The sequence below is a fragment of the Cherax quadricarinatus genome, chromosome 85 (genome assembly GCF_038502225.1).
Source record: "Cherax quadricarinatus isolate ZL_2023a chromosome 85, ASM3850222v1, whole genome shotgun sequence".
In the NCBI taxonomy this organism is placed as follows: domain Eukaryota; kingdom Metazoa; phylum Arthropoda; class Malacostraca; order Decapoda; family Parastacidae; genus Cherax; species Cherax quadricarinatus.
In genome coordinates, this window is record NC_091376.1 from 7,434,516 (window position 1) to 7,459,863 (window position 25,348).

Genomic DNA, 25,348 nt, shown 5'->3' on the forward strand with positions numbered 1-25,348 from the left:
CGTGGAGTTGATTGTGTTGCAAATAAGATCCGTGAACACCTTGATGAGTGCTACAAGATCCTCCCTGGTGTGGGCCTGCTTTGGGGTTGGGTTCGAAACAGTGGATATTATCTGGGCTGTTGTGGTCTGTAGGGACTGCTGAGGGTTGGATTTCTTTATTGTATGCACCGTGGTCTGTTGCTGTATACCAGGTTGGGTAGCTGGGATCTGCTGGTGAGGTGCCAGTTGAGTCTGCAAAGTGCCTGTGCCGGGTAAGGAGTGCCTGCGTTGTCGTGCTATGGCCGGTGGGGGCTCGTTTAGTGCCGCCTGCTGATCTCATTGACCAGATGCACCCTGTTGACGCCTCCTGTTCCTCTTGTTTCTGCTTCCTCGTTGAGGTAGGGGTGCAGGAGGTTCTTGACCTTGACGCCTGGTTGAGGCTTCGAGGGTTGGGAATTCCTGGGCATTGACTTGGGTTAGATGCTGAGAGATCTGCGGTATGGCAGGGTTCTCTGCTCCCATCGTTTGCTGAGAGTGATGATCCATCGTAGCCTGTTGCCGAGTTTTTGGCGTCTTCCAGACTTCTTGAATTCTGGCGAGCCTCTCGGGGCATCGAGGATTCCAGGCATGGTGTTTTTGCTCAGTTCGGGCATTGTGGAGTGGGTGGCGATGCATTTTTCAGCTTGGTGATGCATTCCTTGGTAGGGTGGTGCTGGCTGCAGACACCGCAGATTACTCTGTTCGGGCAGAGTGCACCCAGATGTCCATAACGCTGACACTTGAAACAGTGAACTGGTTCTGCTGTGAAGGTCCTGACATCGTACCTGCCCCAAGAACCGAGGTCCAGCTGGAATGGCAGTGGTCCTACATGCTGAATGAGGACCTGTCGGATTGGTGCATTGCCTGCCGTCTTTGCCTTGAGACGTTGAGCTGACATCACACTGGGGTGAGCGGCTACTGCCTCGATGGGCATCATCAGCGGGTATCGCATCACTACACCCTTGGTGATCTTCTGCCGAGAGTCCAGTTCCTCCAGGGTGAATGAGCGATCTGTCTCCATGACTCTCTTCAAGGTGGTATACATTTCCTTGTTGAGAGGAGTCAATATTGGTTCTCCCCTCAAGTTGAACCATATCTTGAACTTCAGGTTGTGTCGTGATTCCAGGTATGAAACAACGCCATAGTGGGTTCTGTGGTCCCTGTAAGACTTCACGTTGAATTTGCCAGGTCGGTTGAGCTGGATTGCCTGCTCCTTGGACAGACGGCGCTTCTTGTTGTTGTCCACAGTGTTCCATCCCTCTTGGTTTTTGGGGGGTGGGGTGTTTATTTCCTCCCCTGTTTCCATTGTCGCTGGCTCCATGGTTGGGACTGTCAGATCTGCTACAATGTGAGCTGGATCTTCCTCTTCCTCTCGCAACTTCTTCGCTAGAATTTTGCCCCACATTTCCAAATCCGAGTCCTCCGTAGTGTTCATGGAGCATCGTGGCTTCTTCTTTTCGGCAGAAGCCATGTGCCTATCTTGTGATAAGGTAGTGAACTCCGTGTTGAAGTGACAGGATGGACCCTATATACTGCCAGGAGGTGAGATGTAGGCCACTAGTAGAGGTAAGAATGTTGTCGTTGGAAGGTCAGGTCCCTCTCAAATCCAGCCATTCTCACTAGTAGAAGTTGACAAAGTTGATTTCAGGTCTGTACCAAGATACCCTTGTGTTGCAGTGTCTGACAGAGTGAATATTGAAATGGTATAAAATACCGACAGGTTGTTAGGTAAGACACATATGCAACAGTTAGGAATCTTTATTTCGAAACGTTTCGCCTACACAGTAGGCTTCTTCAGTCAAGTACAGAAAAGTTGATAGAAGCAGAAGATACTTGAAGACGATGTAATCAGTCCATCACCCTTGAAGTTTTGAGGTGGTCAGTCCCTCAGTCTGGAGAAGAGTATTGTTCCATAGTCTGAAACAAAGATACCTGAAGATAACTGATTACCTCAAACTTCTACTCTCCTTACCCATTTCTACTTTGTATTGGACTGATGAAGCCACTGTGTGGCAAAACGTTTCTTCAATAAAGATTCCCATGTGTTGCATAAGCGTCTCAATTCTTCAACTTGTCGGCTTTCTAAACCATTCATGACATGCTGTATTCTATTCAAGATTGATGGACTGACCACATCGACTCAAGGTTGAGGGACTGATTACCTCATTCTCCTCCTGGACTTTACATTCCTCCTTTGTATGGACTGATGAAGCCACTGTGTGGCAAAACGTTTCCTCAATAAAGATACCCAAGAGTTGCACATGTGTCTAATTTGTCAGGCTTATTGGACAGTAATTTGAAGGAACAGACTTCTCCCCTGATTTGAATATGGGAACCACATTAGCCAGCTTCCACAACTCTGGCACAACACCAGTAAGGATGGATGCATTAAACACACTCATTAATGGCTGACTAAGTTCCATCTTGCATTCCTTAAGTACCCTGGAAAATAACTCGTCGGGCCCCGGGGACTTATTTTGCTTCAGTTTGTCTGTTTGATAACCATGCCCCTCGTGACAGTAATACACTATATTAGTCAATTTGAATTCGTCAGGAACTGAATAATTGTTAATTTCTGGAATCTCATTTATGTCTTCCTGTGTAAAAACTAACAAAAAATAGTCATTAAATATGGAACACATTTCCAGTTAGTTGTCCGTCAGCTGTCCATTCCCAATTTTCAGAGGTCCTACTTTTTCCTTCACCTTCGTCCTATACACTTGAAAGAACCCCTTTGGATTGGTCTTTGATTCATTAACAACTCTAATTTCATAGTCACGTTTAGCCTTTCTAATCCCATTTTTTACTTCTCTTTTAAGCTGAACATAATGGTCAGTAAGGTTAACCTCTCCTCTTCTGATGCTCCTATAAATTCCCCTTTTCTTCCCTATTAGATGCTTTAGTCTCCTGTTGACCCATTTGGGATTGTTATTATTTGACCTGATTTCTCTCTGGGGAATGTATATACTCTGGGCACGGTGTACATTATCTAGAAAGAACTCATAAATGGAGATCCCTTTGTAATCATAAGTATGATCATCGTCAATAGAATCATTAGCTAGATAACCCCAATCGAGATTTGACAGGTGTTCCCTAAGTCCATTATAATCGGTAGAACAAAAATCAGGGATTTTTACCGTATTATCATTATTTTTGTATTCCCAGTTAATGCTAAAAGTGATGGATTTGTGGATCACTTGCGCCAAGCTCTTCAGTGATCTCTAGATTATTCACGAGTGTTTCCTTATTTGACAAGACTAGGTCTAGCAAATTATTACCCCCGGTAGGCTCTGTTACACACTGCTTCAGAAAACAGTCCTGAACTGTTTCCATAAAGTCACTGGACTCCAGATTACCGGTCAAAGAAGTCCAGTCAATTTGACTAAAGTTAAAATCCCCTACTATCACTATGTTATTGTGTCTAGAAGCCCTAACAATTTCGTCCCAAAGAAGTCTCCCTCTATCGTGATCCAAGCCAGGAGGTCGGTATATTACACCTAGAATTAGTTTTTCTTGACTTTCTACAAACTCTACCCAAACAGATTCTGTTACTGTTCCATCTATTTTTATACCTGTTTTTATGCAACAGTTAATATTTTCTTGAACATATAATGCAACTCCTCCCCCCTTCCCACTACATCTGTCCACATGGAACAACTTAAACCCTTGAATATTACACTCAGCAATCATATCCCGACTCTTTAAATCATACCAGGTTTCAGTTAATGCAATGATATCAAAGTTCCCAGCACATGCTACCAAACGTAGTTCATTAATTTTATTTCTTGCACTTCGATTGTTAGAATAAAATGCATGGAGAATGCATTAGATGTTTCCACAACAGTTTCCACAGCTGTCTCTTTCTTCTTCATCGTTTCTGTCTTTCCATTCTTCTTGATCGTCAACTTCGTTCCATGCTGTCCAGCCACTGTCCAGGTTTCCTTCTTGACCCGAGGACACAAAACAGGAGGACTAGTATGAATCCTCTTGTTTTCCATGTTTACCATGACTCCCAAGTCTTTTTCACATTCTGTATGATCAAGCTGTACTTCACCTAGATTATAGCTTCGAGGGTTATTTTCATTGCCTATTATTCACCCAATTTGGGTCATTTCTATTCAGTCTAATTTCTTTATGTGGGATAAACGTTCTTTTGTTTGTTATATTGGTAGCTCTCTTCGTTACCCCAGTCAACAGATGATAAGTGTTCTCTAAGCCCATTGTAATCTACTAAGTGAAATTCTGGGACAGTTACTGAGTTGTTCCTGCTATCATACTTCCATTCAATGCTGAAGGTAATCGATTTATGGTTGCTTGCACCGAATTCCTCTGTAATTTCAAAATTATTAACAAGGGTTTCCTTGTTAATCAGAACCAAGTCAAACACGTTATTTCCCCTTGTAGGTTCTGTCACAAATTGTTTAAGCAAAGCTAAATTTAAAACTACCCAAGGTTTTAGCTTCAATAACCCTACTTTGCAGACTGTTCCACTCATCAGCTACCCTATTTCCAAACCAATACTTTCCTTTATCCTTTCTAAATCTAAACTTATCTAATTTGAATCCATCATTGTGGGTTCTCTCTTGGAGAGATATCCTTAAGACCTTATTTATATCCCCTTTGTTAATTCCCAACTTCCACTTATACACTTCGATCATGTCTCCCCTCATTCATCATCTTACAAGTGAATATAATTTAAGAGACTTTAATCTTTCTTCATAAGAAAGATTTCTAATGCTATGAATTAATTTTCTCATTCTTCATTGAATGTTTTCTAACGAATTTATATCCATTCTGTAATATGGAGACCAGAACTGAGCTGCATAATATAAAGCTGTAATATAACTGCTGTAATCTGTAATCTGTTTGCAGTAATTTAAAACCAAGACAACAGTGCATTAGTGTTTGCAGTAAAGCTAACAGAATTCTTGGCTTCATATCTAGAAGTATAAATAATAGAAGTCCTCAGGTTGTTCTTCAACTCTATATATCATTGGTTAGGCCTCATTTAGACTATGCTGTTCAGTTCTGGTCACCGTATTACAGAATGGATATAAATGCTCTGGAAAGCGTACAGAGGAGGATGACAAAGTTGATCCCATGTATCAGAAATCTTCCCTATGAGGATAGACTGAAGCCCTGAATCTGCACTCTCTCGAAAGGCGTAGAATTAGGGGGGATATGATCGAGGTGTATAAATGGAAAACAGGAATAAATAAAGGGGATGTAAATAGCGTGCTGAAAATTTCCAGCCAAGACAGGACTCGTAGCAATGGTTTCAAGTTGGAAAAATTCAGATTCAGAAAGGATATAGGAAAGCACTGGTTTGGTAATAGAGTTGTGGATGAGTGGAACAAACTCCCGAGTACAGTTATAGAGGCTAAAACGTTGTGTAGTTTTAAAAATAGGTTAGATAAATACATGAGTGGGTGTGGGTGGGTGTGAGTTGGACCTGACTAGCTTGTGCTGCTGGGTCTGGTGCAGTGCTCCATCCTTGAGTGGAGATGATCAGACTGGGTGGGTCATTGGGCTAATCCGGGGGCAACATGGACCTGCTCCGCATGGGTCAGTAGGCCTGTCGCAGCGTTCCTTCTTTCTTATGTTCTTATTACATACACTTAGGCATTGCTGTCTTGGCTTAAGGTTGCTGCTTATCATAAACCCTCAAGCCCTTTTCCCAATCTGTATAGCTAAGTTCTACGTTATCTAACTTATAAGTGCTAGGGTTATGGACACTCTCGAGCTTCAGAACCTTGCATTTATCTACAATGAACTGTATCTGCCACTTTTCTGATCACGAATTGAGTTTGTCCAAGTCCTCCTGAAGCTCTGTGACATCTAAGTTTGAATCAATCATCCTACCTATCTTCGTGTCATCAGCGAATTTGCTCATATCACTAGTAATTCCCTCGCCAAGGTTGTTCATATATATTGTAAACAATAGTGTTCCTAAAACTGATTCCTGTGAAATGTCACCTGTTACACATCCCCACTCAGACTTAACCCCATTTATGCACACTCTCTGTTTCTTATCTGTGAGCCATGACTTGATCCATGACAACACTTTTCCCTCAGTGCCATGAGCTGCCACTTTCTTTAACAGTCTTTGATGTGGCACTCTATCAGAAGCCTTACTAAAAACAATACTGAATTCTTTATTGTGATCAACGGCCTCAAAAGCTTTACTGAAGAAAGTTAGTAAATTAGGCAGAAACGGCCACTTATGAATCCATGCTGAGTATCATTAATCAAATTATGCTTATCAAAATGGCTTCTTATATTATCATCTATAATCGACTCTAATAATTTGCTTACAGTTGAAGTTAAGCCTATTGAGCGGTAATTTGACAGTAACGACTTGTCCCCTGCTTTAAAAATAGGAATTACATTAGCCATCTTCCACATATCAGACACTACACCTGTTTGAAGAGATAAATTAAAAATATTAGTTAATGGTTCACAGACTTCCATTTTACACTCTTGAAGAACAACTGGAAAAAATCTCATCAGGTCCCGGCGACTTATTTTGCTTCAGTCGGTCTTTTTGTTTCACAACCATTTCGCTAGTGACTATGATATCACATAATTTGTCTTCTTCAGGCCCACTATAAAAATTAATTACTGAGATATTGTTAGTATTTTTCTGTGTGAAAACCGAAAGAAAATAATTATTAAAAATAGAGCACATTTCATTTTCCTTGTCAGTAAGATGCCCAGAGTTATTTTTAAGGGGATCTATCTTATCTTTAACTTTTGTTCCATAAACCTGGAAAGAACCTTTTGGGTTAGTTTTTGAATCCCTGGCAACTTTAACGTTGTAGTTCCATTTAGCTTTTCTTACCCCCTTTTTAACATCCCTCTTAATGTCAATATATTGATTCATAAGATGACTCTCACATCTCTTGATGTGCCTATAAATTCCTTTTGCCCTAAAAGATATTTGAGCCTATTATTCATCCATTTTAGGTCATTTGTATTCGATCTAATTTCTTTATATGGAATAAATGTTCTTTGGGCAGCATGTATAGTGTTTAGAAAGCTCTTATACTGATAGCTCTCTTCGTTACCCCAGTCCAGAGATGATAGTTATTCTCTAAGCCCATTGTATTCTGGGACTGTTACTGAGTTATCGCTACTATCATACTTCCATTCATTGTGAAATGCAAGTGATTTGTGGTCGCTTGCGCCAAGTTCCTCTGAAATTTCTAAATTATTAACAAGGGATTCCTTGTTTGCTAGAACCAAGTCAAGCAGGTTATTTCCCCTTGTAGGTTCTGTAACAAACTGCTTTAAAAAACAATCCTGAACTACCTCTAAGAAGTTGTTAGATTCTAAATTCCCAGTGAAGGAATTCCAATCAATATGACTAAAGTTAAATTCCTCTAGAATTACAACATTATCGTGCCTTGTGGACCTAACAGTTTCCTCCCACAGTAATCTTCCTCGGTTTCTATCCAAGTTTGGGGGACGGTATATCACGCCTAAAATGAATTTTTCGTGCCCATCTGAAAATTCTACCCAAACATACTCAGTATGTGTTTCAGATTTTATACCCATTTTTATGCAACAGTTCAAATAATCTCAGACATAGAGTGCCACCTCACCCCCCCCCCCTTCGATACTTCTGTGTACTTGGAACAGTTCAAAACCCTGAATGTGACATTCAGCAGGCATGTCCCTATTTTTCATATTAAACCACATCTCCGTTATGGCTAATACATCAGTGTTACCTGCAGTTGCAACTAATCTGAACTCATCCATCTTGTTCCAGCACTACGGCTATTAGTATAATATAAGTTTAAAGGCCCTCCTTTCTCTTTACCCTTTGGTTTTACACAATTTCTATGATTGTTATTATTAAGATTCACAATATCAAAGCCCAATTCAATATTTCCACACTCATTATTTTTCATTCCTAAACCCATACCTCCGGCTAATCCTAGTTTAAATTCCTAACAACACCCTCAACTGAGCTAGCAAGAAAACCCACACCTGCCCTGGATAAGTGAACCCCATCCCTGGCATACATGTCATTTCTACCATAGAAGTTGTCCCAGTTGTCAATGAATAGTACTGCATTATCTTTACAGTGTTTGTCCAGCCAACAATTAATACCAATTGCTCTGGACAACCATTCATTTCCAACACCCCTTCTTGGCAAAATGCCACATATAACAGAGTGTCCCCCCTTTCTTAGTAATGTCTAATGCTGTCCTGTATCTTCTAACTAAATCCTCACTTTTACGCTTGCCTAAATCATTGTCTCCAGCACTAAGGCAGATAACAGGATTGATCCCATTACCATTCATAATGTTGTCAAGCCGGCTAACAATATCCTCCATCCCAGCCCCAGGAAAGAAAACCCTTTGTCTCCTACTCCTATCCTTCAAGCAGAAAGCCCTATCCATATACCTAATCTGACTATCTCCAACAAGAACAATGTTGTTACCTTCCTTGGAGTCGTTCATTGTGACGTTCTCAGTGGTTGACTCACATTCATTTGGTAGCACAGAGAATAAGTTCGATGTTTCCACAACAGTCTCCTGGGTCTTAGTTGTTTCCATACCCCCGGCCGGGATTGAACCCGCGGTCATAGAGTCTCAAAACTCCAGCCCGTCGCGCTAGCCACTAGACCAGCTAGCCACAATAAGATTCATCCAACTAGGTATATTTCTACACCATAGGAAAGTTAGCACAGGCACCTCTGTGACCACAAATGCAAGTTTTTACAGACGAATCTCCAGCTAGCGTGGCCGTGACGAACTCTAGCTCAAGTCCCTTCACTGCCGTCAACATGACTTAAGAAATCGTAATGACACGATTGCAAATAAACCATACCCCCGGCCGGGATTGAACCCGCGGTCATAGAGTCTCAAAACTCCAGCCCGTCGCGCTAGCCACTAGACCAGCTAGCCACAATAAGATTCATCCAACTAGGTATATTTCTACACCATAGGAAAGTTAGCACAGGCACCTCTGTGACCACAAATGCAAGTTTTTACAGACGAATCTCCAGCTAGCGTGGCCGTGACGAACTCTAGCTCAAGTCCCTTCACTGCCGTCAACATGACGGCTAGCGCGACGGGCTGGAGTTTTGAGACTCTATGACCGCGGGTTCAATCCCGGCCGGGGGTATGGTTTATTTGCAATCGTGTCATTACGATTTCTTAAGTCATGTTGACGGCAGTGAAGGGACTTGAGCTAGAGTTCGTCACGGCCACGCTAGCTGGAGATTCGTCTGTAAAAACTTGCATTTGTGGTCACAGAGGTGCCTGTGCTAACTTTCCTATGGTGTAGAAATATACCTAGTTGGATGAATCTTATTGTGGCTAGCTGGTCTAGTGGCTAGCGCGACGGGCTGGAGTTTTGAGACTCTATGACCGCGGGTTCAATCCCGGCCGGGGGTATGGTTTATTTGCAATCGTGTCATTACGATTTCTTAAGTCTTAGTTGTTTCTACCTCTTCATCCGTACTCTTGATCCTTAACTTTGTCCCATGATTTCCAGCCACTGTCTAGGTTCCTTTCTTGACTTGCAGATTCACAACAGGAGGATTACTACGAATCCTCTTGTTTTCCTTAGTCAGTCGCTGTATCTCATGCTCAGCATCTCTCAGTTTTTCCTTTAGCTGCTGGTAGAGTTTCTTTGATCACTAATCGGGCATCCTGAATTTCATGAGATGATTGGTGGAATTTTGTGCACAGGAGTTATTCAAGTTATCATTCCTACATGCATCCTACCTGCCATCACATATTCTCTCCTGCTAATACTACACAATCACATTACAGAGGAGGAACACTGAAAGAGGCCTTTTCTAATGCAACCTCCAACAGAAATATTTGTCTAACTTATTTTAATGCTACCCAAGTAATAACTTTTATAACCTTTTACTCGTGTGCAAGTTGATTGTTCTACCATATTGTATTACTTCTGCTACAACTAATATTATTACTACTATTATCACTAGTATTACACCTCACTCTAAGCCTATATATACCCTCCGTGTCCGTGTATTGTTTGTAACAGCTTGATAAAGCTTCTGGAGAGCGAAACGTTGCCACTATAAAATGTCACATTATTTGCATTTGTGTCCTTTTACTTTACATAATGTCGGTAATTCTACCAATATTAATACATACGTGTTTTTATGCAACAGTTCAGGCGATCTCGGACATACAGTGCCACCCCCCTTCCTGATACTTCTGTCTACTTGGAACAATTTAAAACCCTGAATGTGACATTCAGCAGGCATGTCCCGATTTTTCGTATTAAATCACGTATCAGTTATGGCAAATACATCAGTGTTACCTGCACTTGCAACTAATCTCAACTCGTCCATCTTATTCATAGCACTACGACTATTAGTATAATATATGTTTAAAGACCCTCCTTTCTCATTTACCTTCCTGCTCATTTCTGTTTTTTTCCACTATACCTATTACTGTCCTTGTCACCTAGAGCCACTGGCTTTCCAATATCCACCTCATTCTGCCTATTACCGGTTTGCCTAGAACTCACAATATTGCTACACTGGGACTTCACTGTTTTCCTCTCAAAACCCATACCACTATTTCTAGTTTAAAGACCTAACAGCTCCCTCCACTGCATTGGCCAATTGTCCCACCCCAAACTTAGATAAGTGAACCCCTTCCCTAGCATACATGTCATTTTTGCCATAGAAGAGGTCCCAGTTGTCAATGAATGTTGCTGCATTTTCCTTACAGTGTTTGTCCAGCCAGCAATTGACGCCAATTGCTCTGGACAACCATTCATTTCCAGCTCCTCTCCTTGGCAAAATACCACATATCAGAGGGTTCCCTCTCTTCTTCGTAATTTTTTCTGTTGCTGACCTATACCTGCTAATCAGGTCCTCACTCCTCCATCTGCCAACATCGTTGCCTCTAGCACTGAGACAGATAATAGGATTGCTCCCATTACCTCTCATGATGTCATCCAGCCCCTGGAAAACATACCCTCTGTCTCCTTTTCCTATCTTTAAGACAAAAAGCCCTATCCATAAACTTAATTTGACTGTCCCCAACTAAAACAATGTTTTTACCTCGACTGGCAGTGTGTGTGATATTCTCGATGGTCTTAGTAGAGATGATCTTTGCTGGGGTGTATTCACTGGCTGGCTTCACTGTGTCATTAATAGTTGTCCTTGTTGGTGCTGTCTTTGTTGCAAGATCATGGATGGTCAATTCACATTCGTCTGATAACAAGGAAAAAGAGTTGCTGGTTTTCACAGCAGTCTCCTGGGCCTTCTTTATCTTCAGCTTCAACCCTTCAGTTCCGACCAGCATCCATTCGTTGGTCCAATCATCGACCACATTGTTCCAGGGATAATCCTTGCACATGCCCTTCACTATTTTGGTACATCAGGTACTAATCACACTTAGCTCTTTTCACTCTTATACTTCTCAAACCTCTTTTTAAAGCGACCTACCCCACAGATTGTTCCACGCATTGACAACTCTTTGTTTGAAAACCGATACTTGCCTATGTCCTTTCTAAATCTAAACTTATCTAGCACTTCAGTGATACCTCCTCTAATTCTATATCTCTTAAGAGTGAAGATTCAGGGTTTGGGTTTGACAGAACATTCCAAGTGTAGGCCAATAGGCCTGCTGCAGTGTTTAAGAGGAATACTGAGCAGGCCTACTGGCCCATACCAGCTAGGCCCTGTCAAACCTAAACCTACTAACAAAAATATTTGCCCAACCCATTATCAATGTTACCCAAGAAATAAGCTGTGATTGTCCTATTAAGTGCAAGTTCCTCTCAAATCCAACCCCTCTCACTCATGTATTTATCCAACCTAATAAATTAGACACATGTGCAACACTTTGGTATCTGTACTGAGGAAACGTTTCACCACATAGTGGCTTCATCGGTCCTGTACAAAAAGAATGGTGAAGATTAGAAGGAGTTTGAGGTGATCAGTCCCTCAGCCTGGAGTCGATGTAATCAGTCCATCAGTCTTGTAAAGAATACAGCATATGCACGAAGTGGCTTATATACTGTAGACAGGTGAGGTGAAGCAGTCGTAGGTAGTGTCACATTGGATGTTGCTGTGTCTGACAGGAATGTAGATAAATGGGATCTTGATAGAGAGAATTCTCCACTTTCTTGACCTAATTCCACCTGTGCATTTGTCCAGTGAGACACCTGTCTACAATATATAAGCCACTTCTTCACAAACATGCTGAATATTTTCTAACGAATTTATATCCATTCTGTAGTATGGAGACCAGACCCGAGCTGTATAATCTAATTGAGGCCTTACTATTGATGCATGAAGCTGTAGTATAACTTCTGGACTTATGTTGCTAATACTTGGAAATAAATGGCATAAAATACTGACACAATGGAAAAATAAACACATAAGCAGTATAATGTGACCCTTTATTGACAACGTTTCACCCACACAGTGGGCTTTATCAAGTCACACACAGATCTGATGAATGGTTTTCTAAACCATTCATCAGATCTGTTTGTGACTTGATAAAGCCCACTGTGTGAGTGAAACGTTGTCAATAAAGGGTCGATGGGTTCAGTCCATCACTCTTGTAGGAGTGATGGACTGAACACATCTTCCATCATTCTTGTAGGAGTGATGGACTGAACACATCTTCCATCATTCTTGTAGGAGTGATGGACTGAACACATCTTCCATCATTCTTGTAGGAGTGATGGACTGAACACATCTTCCATCATTCTTGTAGGAGTGATGGACTGAACACATCGATTCCAGGTTGAGAGACTGATTACCTCAAACTTCTCCTCTTCTTACCCATTTCTACTTTGTATTGGACTGATGAAGCCACTGTGTGGCGAAATGTTTCTTCAATAAAGATTCCCATGTGTTGCATAAGTGTCTCAATTCTTCAACAAACAGATCTACCTGGGTGAAAGGTATGTGAGTATTTATAGGATGAGTCAGGTGGAGAATGCTGGGTAGGTTGTATCTGATAAGGACCTGCACAGGACTGACGGTGCATATGTAGTTATGTGGGATAACGATGAAGAAGTTTCTTGGTAAGGTCTTCAGCTAAGTTATAGAAGCCGTTGTTTTGGTTGAAGTTGTTGGATATACAGATATGTGATGATTCCAGGATTCTTCGGTATAGAGCACTTTCTTCTCCAGCGATAAGTCTTACGTTTCTGTAGTTGATTAAATGGTTGTGTGAATTTCGGTGTTGAATACATTCATTCCTTAAATTATTCAATCTGCCTGTGTGCTGGTGTTCTGAAATATGTGTTTGGAGGTCTCTGGATGTTTCGCCCACGTATAATTTGCTGCAGTCATTACAAGGGATTATGTATACCCCTGCAGAGGACTGAAGCTTGTCCTGTCTATTACTGGCAATGTCCTTGATGGTGGGGGATGTGGAGATAGATACTTGGAATGAGGTATTGGAAAAGATGTTGGAAACGTGTTTGGCAATGAAGTTGGTGGGGAGGACTATGTATCTCGGCAGTGTCTTCTCTGGGTGTGTTGAAGATGTTTAATGCCCGTCGTCTGCAGTCTCTAATGAAGTGATGAGGATAGTGAAGTTTAGAAAATACTTGTTCAATAAGAGATCATTCTTCCCTGAGGAACTCATTGCTGCAGATTCTGAGTGCACGCAGGAAAAAGCCTATAATTACACTACGGTTAGTTTTGGTGTCGTGGTGAGAGAAGACGCGGAGATCATGTTAGATGGTAGGTTTTTCATAGACATTAAAAGGAAGTTCTTGGTCAGCTTTGCAGAGAAGAACATCAAGGAAAGGAGAAGTGTTGTCGACTTCTTCTTCTAGTGTGAACTGGACTGAGGCTCGACCTGGTTGAGCTTGTGTTGGAGAGCTTGAATGTTGAAGTATCTGGGAGTTATGATGAGAATGTCTTCAACATAATGGAACCAGGTGACAGAAGAGGGAATAATACAGGAAAACTGCTCGGCTTCCAGATGTTCCATGTATAGGTTTTCCAGTACAGCACTAAGTGGTGAACCCATGGGTAGTCCAAGTCTGCTGAAAGAGATAATTTTCGAAAGAAAAACACGTAAAGCCAACACATAGTTCAACAAGGTCGGTGAAATCGCTGACTGGAATAGGAAGGCCAAGTGAATCGTCAATTTTCCAGCTCAAGAGATCGATGACTTGTGTAGTAGGTACTTTGGTGAATAGGGATGTTACGTTAAAGTTTCTTCTTCCTGATGTTGATGTTGCGAATGTGATTGAGATCACCCGAGTGTTTATGTGCTGGACTGATTGTGTCCAAGAGTTTAGAGAGATGTTAGCGAGAATCCTTGAGAGTTGGTGGGGAGCACTGCCTGTTCCCGAGGATATTGTTCCTGATGTGACTAATGTGACATTTATTGTAGCAACGTTTCGCTCTCCAGCTACAATAAATGTCACATTAGTTGCATGTCGGTAATTCTACCAACTTTATTACAACATCCCTATTCACTAAAGTACCTACTACACAAGCCATCGATCTCTTGTGCAAGAAAATCGACGAGTGGCCGGTAATTTCACGGTAACGACTTGTCTCCTGATTTAAAAATTCGAATTACATTGGCCGTTTTCCACATATCAGACACTACACCTGTTTAAAGAGGAATATTAAAAATGTTAGTTAATGATTCACAAAGTTCTATTTTACACTCCTTAAGAACCCTTGTAAAAAGTTCATCAGGGCCCGGGGATTTATTTTGTTTGACAACCATATCCCTAGTGACTGTGGCATTACATAATTTATTTTCTTCAGGCCCACTGTAAAAATTAATTATTGGAATATTGTTAGTGTATTCCTATGTGAAAACAGAGAGAAAATATTTAATAAAAACTGAGCACATTGCTCTATATACTTGGAAAAAGTCTTTCAGTTTGTTTTTGAATTATTAGCCACTTCAATTTCATAGTCCTGTTTAGCTTTTCTTTTCCCTTTTTAAGTTTCCTTTTATCGTAAATATATTGATCAACGAGATGGTCTTCACCTCTTTTGATACGCCTATGAATTCCTTTCTTATGCCCTAAAAGATGTTTGAGCCTATTATTCATCCATATTGGATAATTTCTGTTCGATCTCATATCTTTAAACGGAGTGTTCTTTGGGCAGCATGTATAGTGTTTAGAAAAGTCATATTGATAGCTCTCTTCGTTACCCAAGTCCACAGATGATAAGTGTTCTCTAAGCCCGTTGTAATCTGCTAAGCGAAAATCTGGGACTGTTACTGAGTTATCCCTACTATCATACCTCCATTCAGTGCTACAGGTAATTGATTTGTGGTCGCTTGTGCCAAGTTCCTCTGTAATCTCTAGATTGTTAATAAGGGTATCCTTGTTAGCCAGAACTAAATCAAGCAGATTATTTTCCTACATTGGTTCTGTCACAAACTGCTCCAAAAACAGTCTTGAATTACCTCCAAGAAGTCATTTGACTCTTGATTCCCAGTCAGTGAATTCCAATCAATCTGACTAAAGTCGAAAATTTCCTAAAATTATTGTTTTCGTGCCTTGTGGCCTCAACAGTTTCTTCCCAAAAGTAGTCTCGCTTGGTCCCTATCCAAGTTTGGGGGACGATAAATCATGCCTAAAATTAATTTTTCATGCCCTTCTGAAAATTCTGCCCACACTCTGTGTGTTCTTTCAGTACCTTACCTTTGAAGAGCTTCGAGAGTTTGACTACTCTCGGAGCCCGGCCATGGACCAGGCTCGTCTGATGCTTCCCTGGTCAACCAGGCTGTTGCTGCTGGAGGCCCATTGCCCCACGTATTCATCACAGCCTGATTAATCTGGCACCTGGTGAAGATACTTGTCCAGTTTCCTCTTTAAGGCTTCTACACGTGTTCCAGCTGTGTTTCTGATATCTTCTGGTAATGTATTGAAAAGTCTGGGACCCCGGATGTTGATACAGTGTTCTCTTATTGTCCCCACCGCACCCCTGCTCCTCACTGGGTTTGTTTTACACATCCTCCCATAGCTCTCACTCCAGTATGTTGTTATGGCAGTGTGCAGATTTGGGACCAAACCCTCGAGTACCTTCCAGGTCTTTCCAGTCTTAATACCTGCTGCAGCAGTTTCAGTGTTCTTTAATACCATGGAATAACTTAACATCGTGGAATAACTTAAAACTCTGAATGTGACATTCAGCAGGTGTGTCCCAATTCTTTATATTAAACCATGTCTCAGTTATGGCAAACATGTCAATTTTACCCACACTTGCAACTAATCTCAGCTCATCCATCTAGTTTCTAGTGCTACAACTATTTGTATAATACATATTTATAAACCCTCCCTTCTCTTTTCCCTCACTGTTCATTCCTGCTCCTCCCATATCTCTATTACTGTCCTTATCACTTAGTGTCACTGGCTTTCTGGTATTCACCAATAACTCTACCTCATTCTGCCTATAACTGATTTCCCTAAAACTCACAATTGAGAATTCATCCTGCCCAATTCTGTTGTATCATATTTCATTGCTTTCCCCCCAAAACCCATACTACTATTCCTAGTTTAAAGCCTTAACAGCTCCCTCCACTGCATTGGCCAGTGCCCCCACACCTGCTCTAGATAAGTGAACCCCATCCCATGTCATTTCTGGCATAAAAGAGGTCCCAACTGTCTATAAATGGTACTGCATTTCCTTACAGTGTTTGTCCAGCCAGCAATTGACACCAATTGCCCTGGACAACCATTCATTTCCAGCTCCTCTCCTTGGCAGAATGCCACATATTACAGGTTTCCCTCCCTTCCTAATTATGTCTTTCTTTAACCTATTCCTGCTAATCATTTTCCCACTCCTACGTCTGCCAACAGCGTTGCCTCCCGCACTGAGACATAATAGAATTGCTCCTACCTCTCATAATGTTGTCCAAATGGCTAACAATATCCTCCATCCTAACCTCGAAAAAAAAAACAGCCGCTGCCACCTCATCCTATCTCTAAGACAAAAAGCCCCATCCATAAACTTAACCTGACTGCCCCAAGACATTGTCCTTACCTCCACTGGTTGTGTTCGTCGTGACGTACTTGATGGTCTTCATTGGGATGATATTTGTTAAGGTGTCTAGGGTCGTCAACTCATACCTGTCTACCAACATTGAGAAGGAACTGCTGGTCATCACAACAGTCTCTTGAACCTTCTTAGCTTTAGCTCTGTTCTTTCTGTTCCAACCATTAACAGCTCTAAATTGAAGAACTATTTACCTCAAACTCCTGATTTTCCACAATTCTCTGAATTGGAATGAGGAAGCCATTGGCTGGCAAAACTTTTCCACAATAAAGATATCCATGTGTTTCATTCTCTGCATCTGACTATAGATTGGTTATTAAGACACATAGGCAACACTTAAGCAACTTTATTCCGAAACGTTTCGCCTACACAGTAGGCTTCTTCAGTCGAGTACAGAAAGTAGGCAGGAGCAGTAGAGATGTGAAGATGATGTAATCAGTCCATCACCCTTAAAGTCGTAGATTTGAGGTTGTCAGTCCCTCAGCCTGGAGAAGTTCTGTTCCAAAGTCTGGAACTAACTGAAGATCAAGCGACAGTGTTGAGACTTAAATACTGTCGGAAGGAGAGGTGCAGAGTAGTAGTAGTGAGAATGTAGCCACTGAGAGGTCATGTCTCCTCTAGCCCTTTCTCTTGCAGCAAAAACAAACTTACTTAAACCGCAGCGTGTCCAGAACAAGGCGCTGCGCTGGGTGCTTGATGTCAGGTGGGAAGACTTCGCCACAAGCGAGTCTCTCCATGCGCAATTAGACATCCCTGCGCTGAATCTGTACTGGAAGATGCTCAGTGACAGACAGATAGACAAACTTGAGACATGACATGACTACTGGACCTCTCTCCTTGACGAAGACATTCGCAGACCCACAAACCAACACAACCTTTTCTACTCCTTGCATGATCCTGCTCCTAACCCTATTTACAAATAACCTTGGATTCGCTGACAGGTACCTTCTATGACAGGTACCATTCTCTGACCCACGTTCACCTTAGCTTTTGGGTTAAGACATGGCCCAGTTCTACACTCCTCTCTAGCGCTAAACGTCGCATGTCCCTTCCTCCCCGCTCACCCCACTGGAGTCCCAACAGAAGAGCCTGAATTTCTCTTCTCAATATCTGTCCCACGATCGCCTTCGCTGCTGGGTTAAGCCCTGGCTCTATTTCTACGACTAAGAGCACTCCTCTCCAGCCTCCTCTCCTGTCCCGTCTTCCCCGCTCATCCCATTTGGGATCTTACCTGAACTTTCGTTCGTTCGTTCGTTCGCTTGATCTTCAGTTAGTTCCAGACTTTGGAACAGAACTTCTCCAGGCTGAGGAACTGACAACCTCAAATCTACGACTTTAAGGGTGATGGACTGATTACATCGTCTTCACATCTCTACTGCTCCTGCCTACTTTCTGTACTCGACTGAAGAAGCCTACTGTGTAGGCGAAACGTTTTGGAATAAAGTTGCTTAAGTGTTGCCTATGTGTCTTAACAACCATCCTGTCGGTATTATATACCATTTTGATATTGACTATAGATTGTAGGGTGGGGGTTGACTGGGCACAAAGTACAACTTGGGTGTTGTGATTTGACAAGGGTCAAGGACCGACCAAAAAGTCACCATAAAGTCCCTGTCCTAAGTGGGTTATTTGGTGGATAGGTGTGAAGCTGCATGTGTAAGTGAAGAGTCCAAGGTTAACATCACACAAAACATATCTCCACAGGTATGTACAAACATTACTCCAACAGCTTCTCATCCCATCCTTCATCCAAACCTGATTACCATCCATTCCCCAGGCGCTGTGTATCACGCGGCTTTAATGATTCACTGCAATAACAATAATTACAGTGTGTGTATAAGGTTTGTGTGTGTGTTGTTGGTCACGCAGACACGGAGAGCTTGTCGGGCACGCCGGGGGGACGGAAGTTATGGACGGATGAGGATATGGACAAGGCGTTGGATGCCTTGCGGAACGCTGTCATGTCGCTTAGTAAAGCAGCGCACGTGTACGGCATCCCTGCCACCACGTTGTGGCAACGGGCACACCGCATGGGTATCGAGACACCTAAGAAGGAGGGACCCAATAAGACGTGGAGTGAACACGACCTTGCTGGTGCCCTGGAAGAGCTTCGCAGTGGTAGAATGTCCGCAAATAGGTGAGTGGTACTACTAGTACTCCCACTCTCAGTACTCCTGCTTCCTTCCCCAAAACTTTAACGTAGTACACTCCTGGTACTCTAGTACTCAAGAGTGTAATGTAGTGTACTCGTACTTCCTATGTACCCCATGAATATAATAATAATAATAATAATAATAATAATAATAATAATAATAATAATAATAATAAAATAATGAAAAATGGTCTGGTAATACCGACAAAATGTGGAAAAAAAATATTTATGTAAATTTGGGGCATTTATTAGAGGAAACGTTTCGCCCCGAGTGGCTTCTTCACTCTTGAAGAACTAAAAAAGCCACTCGTGGCGAAACGTTTCCTCTAATATCCAGAACTGTACGTAAGTGTCTTTTTCCACACTGGTAACACCACTTGATACCGAGAACTACAAGAATGGGTATGACATTAACAAAATATGGAATCAATGCAACACTTAACACTTAGAACACTTAATCAGACGTTTCGCTTACTGGGGCTTTTTTAATCCAATACAGAGGAGAGAAAAATCACAGAATATTTAGGAGGAAGTCAAGTGAGTCAGTTCAGGTCAGGTCCAGTCATGTCAGGTACTTGAGCAAGTAGTATAAACCTGGCAAGTGCTGTTGAGTTTTGGGTTAATGTGCGAAGAAACCACAATTAAAGCAGCGATGTTTTTACAGATTATTTTTCACGATCAGCTTGAAGTCTATCTCATCAGATGTCCTTGTGAATTCCACAAACGTTATTCACATTGCGTCTACTGTATGTGTGTGCTTGCGGACGCACACGCATTCGTGTTCTCTGATATATCCGTAGTAGAGGTATTTTGTATAGATTTGTGTAACACAGGAATTCACAAGGGCACGTGATGAGATATAAGTCTGCAGAAACGTGCTGCCTTGAGGTTAACCTTATTGCTGCTTCCCACACAGCAGCTCAATACTGAAATAGTTGTAACATTCCAGTAGAGCTGACAAGGTAAATTTTGTCCCGTCAATCCACACCAGCAGGTGATACATAGAAAAATAGACACCGGTGCAGTATAATACGATCCTTTATGGACTACATTTTGTGTCTGTGACTTGATAAAGACCACTGTGTGAGCGAAACGTAGTAGAGGATCGCATTTTACTGCATTTTATATTTTTCCATCGTGTCGGTATTGTATACCATTTATCTCAAGGTGTAATAATGTGGGTAGAATTACCCACAATATGTTAGATAAAAGGACATAAGAGCAACTAATGTGACATTTTACTGTGGCAACGTTTCGCTCTTCAGGAGCTTTATCCTTTTATCTCCAGGGTGATACATGTTCAAGCCCTTGACGCCACCATCTCACTTGACTTCCCTATACATTCCGCATTCCTTCTATTGGATTAAAAACTCCCCTTAACGTCTAGGTATTACATCTGTGTCTGTTCCTCAACACACAGATTTATTACTTAGTAAAGGTGCGTGTTTCTCTCTCGTGTAGAGCGTCCAAGGAGTTTGGCATCCCAAATTCCACATTGTACAAGATCGCCCGTAAGGAGGGCATCAAGTTGTCATCACCGTTCTCAGCCATCCAGCCGTCTTGGAACCCTGATGACTTGACCAAAGCCCTGGATGCCATCCGCGGGGGGATGAGCGTCCAGAAAGCCGCTCAGGAATTTGGTATCCCCACGGGCACACTCTACGGGCGGTGTCGGAGGGAGGGCATCGAACTCAGCAAATACCAAGTAAGTAGAGATTTAGAGGGTGGAAGTTGTATAGTGATACTCACACTAATTAAGACATTAAGGAAACGTTTCGCCCAAGAGGCTTCAGTCAGGACTAAAGTAGCGGCTCAGGGCAAAATGTTTCCTTCGTTCATATGTGTTTTTTACCTGCTAGTGGCGATTTAGAAAACACCTAATTACCTAGGCTAATGGGGAGTACCTATTAAGGTTACTTCGGTTTTATATTTGTGTAATGATTTACTAAGAACATCAGGCAGTTAGGTGATCACTTTGTACTGTGATCACCTATGTACTAAATGATCACTATGTACTAAATGATCACTATGTACTAAATGATCACTATGTACTAAATGATCACCTATGTACTAAATGATCACCTATGTACTAAATGATCACCTATGTACTAAATGATCACCTATGTACTAAATGATCACCTATGTACTAAATGATCACCTATGTAGTAAATGATCACTATGTACTAAATGATCACCTATGTAATAAATGATCACCTATGTACTAAATGATCACCTATGTACTAAATGATCACTATGTACTAAATGATCACTATGTACTAAATGATCACCTATGTACTAAATGATCACCTATGTACTAAATGATCACTATGTACTAAATGATCACCCATGTACTAAATGATCACCTATGTACTAAATGATCACCTATGTACTAAATGATCACCTATGTACTAAATGATCACCTATGTACTAAATGATCACCTATGTAGTAAATGATCACTATGTACTAAATGATCACCTATGTAATAAATGATCACCTATGTACTAAATGATCACCTATGTACTAAATGATCACTATGTACTAAATGATCACTATGTACTAAATGATCACCTATGTACTAAATGATCACTATGTACTAAATGATCACTATGTACTAAATGATCACTATGTACTAAATGATCACTATGTACTAAATGATCACCTATGTACTAAATGATCACTATGTACTAAATGATCACTATGTACTAAATGATCACTATGTACTAAATGATCACCTATGTACTAAATGATCACCTATGTACTAAATGATCACTATGTACTAAATGATCACTATGTAGTAAATGATCACTATGTACTAAATGATCACTATGTACTAAATGATCACTATGTACTAAATGATCACTATGTACTAAATGATCACTATGTACTAAATGATCACTATGTACTAAATGATCACCTATGTACTAAATGATCACTATGTACTAAATGATCACTATGTACTAAATGATCACTATGTACTAAATGATCACCTATGTACTAAATGATCACTATGTACTAAATGATCACCTATGTACTAAATGATCACTATGTACTAAATGATCACTATGTACTAAATGATCACTATGTACTAAATGATCACCTATGTACTAAATGATCACCTATGTACTAAATGATCACTATGTACTAAATGATCACTATGTACTAAATGATCACTATGTACTAAATGATCACCTATGTACTAAATGATCACTATGTACTAAATGATCACTATGTACTAAATGATCACCTATGATCACCTATGTACTAAATGATCACCTATGTACTAAATGATCACCTATGTACTAAATGATCACCTATGTACTAAATGATCACTATGTACTAAATGATCACTATGTACTAAATGATCACTATGTACTAAATGATCACTATGTACTAAATGATCACCTATGTACTAAATGATCACTATGTACTAAATGATCACTATGTACTAAATGATCACTATGTACTAAATGATCACTGTACTAAATGATCGCTATGTACTAAATGATCACTATGTACTAAATGATCACTATGTACTAAATGATCACTATGTACTAAATGATCACCTATGTACTAAATGATCACTATGTACTAAATGATCACTATGTACTAAATGATCACCTATGTACTAAATGATCACCTATGTACTAAATGATCACCTATGTACTAAATGATCTAAATGATCACCTAAATGTACTATGTACTAAATGATCATCCTATGTACTAAATGATCACTATGTACTAAATGATCACTATGTACTAAATGATCACTATGTACTAAATGATCACTATGTACTAAATTATCACTATGTACTAAATTATCAACTATGTACTAAATGATCACTATGTACTAAATGATCACTATGTACTAAATGATCACCTATGTACTAAATGATCACTATGTACTAAATGATCACTATGTACTAAATGATCACCTATGTACTAAATGATCACTATGTACTAAATGATCACTATGTACTAAATGATCACTATGTACTAAATGATCACTATGTACTAAATGACCACTATGTAGTAAATGACTATGTACTAAATGATCACCTATGTACTAAATGATCACTATGTACTAAATGATCACTATGTACTAAATGATCACTATGTACTAAATGATCCTATGTACTAAATGATCACTATGTACTAAATGATCACTATGTACTAAATGATCACCTATGTACTAAATGATCACCTATGTACTAAATGATCACTATGTACTAAATGATCACCTATGTACTAAATGATCATCACTATGTACTAAATGATCATCACTATGTACTAAATGATCACTATGTACTAAACGATCACTATGTACTAAATGATCACTATGTACTAAATGATCACTATGTACTAAATGATCACTATGTACTAAATGATCACTATGTACTAAATGATCACTATGTACTAAATGATCACTATGTACTAAATGATCACTATGTACTAAATGATCACTATGTACTAAATGATCACTATGTACTAAATGATCACTATGTACTAAATGATCACTATGTACTAAATGATCACCTATGTACTAAATGATCACTATGTACTAAATGATCACCTATGTACTAAATGATCACTATGTACTAAATGATCACTATGTACTAAATGATCACTATGTACTAAATGATCACTATGTACTAAATGATCACTATGTACTAAATGATCACTATGTACTAAATGATCACCTATGTACTAAATGATCACTATGTACTAAATGATCACTATGTACTAAATGATCACTATGTACTAAATGATCACTATGTACTAAATGATCACCTATGTACTAAATGATCACTATGTACTAAATGATCACTATGTACTAAATGATCACTATGTACTAAATGATCACTATGTACTAAATGATCACTATGTACTAAATGATCACTATGTACTAAATGATCATCACTATGTACTAAATGATCACTATGTACTAAATGATCACTATGTACTAAATGATCACTATGTACTAAATGATCACTATGTACTAAATGATCACCTATGTACTAAATGATCTATGTACTAAATGATCACCTATGTACTAAATGATCACCTATGTACTATATGATCACCTATGTACTAAATGATCACCTATGTACTAAATGATCACCTATGTAGTAAATGATCACTATGTACTAAATGATCACTATGTACTAAATGATCACTATGTACTAAATGATCACTATGTACTAAATGATCTCTATGTACTAAATGATCACTATGTACTAAATGATCACTGTACTAAATGATCGCTATGTACTAAATGATCACTATGTACTAAATGATCACTATGTACTAAATGATCACCTATGTACTAAATGATCACTATGTACTAAATTATCACTATGTACTAAATGATCACTATGTACTAAATGATCACTATGTACTAAATGATCACTATGTACTAAATGATCACCTATGTACTAAATGATCACTATGTACTAAATGATCACCTATGTACTAAATGATCACTATGTACTAAATGATCACTATGTACTAAATGATCACTATGTACTAAATGATCTCTATGTACTAAATGAACTATGTACTAAACGATCACTATGTACTAAATGATCACCTATGTACTAAATGATCATCACTATGTACTAAATGATCACTATGTACTAAATGATCACTATGTACTAAATGATCACTATGTACTAAATGATCACTATGTACTAAATGATCACCTATGTACTAAATGATCACTATGTACTAAATGATCATCACTATGTACTAAATGATCACTATGTACTAAATGATCACTATGTACTAAATGATCACTATGTACTAAATGATCACTATGTACTAAATGATCACCTATGTACTAAATGATCACCTATGTACTAAATGATCACTATGTACTAAATGATCACTATGTACTAAATGATCACCTATGTACTAAATGATCACTATGTACTAAATGATCACTATGTACTAAATGATCACCTATGTACTAAATGATCACTATGTACTAAATGATCACTATGTACTAAATGATCACTATGTACTAAATGATCACTATGTACTAAATGATCACTGTACTAAATGATCACTAAATGATACTAAATGATCACTATGTACTAAATGATCACTATGTACTAAATGATCACTATGTACTAAATGATCACTATGTACTAAATGATACTAAATGATCACTATGTACTAA

The 25,348-nt window shown here is 39.8% G+C and overlaps 1 protein-coding gene across 4 annotated transcripts in view; it reads left to right on the forward strand.

Moving 5' to 3' along the window:
• LOC128703294 (protein bric-a-brac 1) overlaps positions 1 to 25,348 on the forward strand; it is a 379,783-nt gene that overhangs the window by 339,262 nt on the left and 15,173 nt on the right. For all 4 annotated transcript variants that reach the window (XM_070103316.1, XM_070103315.1, XM_070103318.1 and 1 more), the window contains 2 exons: positions 18,887 to 19,154; positions 20,631 to 20,874. In XM_070103316.1, coding sequence (XP_069959417.1) covers positions 18,887 to 19,154; positions 20,631 to 20,874 — 512 coding nt within the window. The remainder of the gene's footprint in view (positions 1 to 18,886; positions 19,155 to 20,630; positions 20,875 to 25,348) is intronic.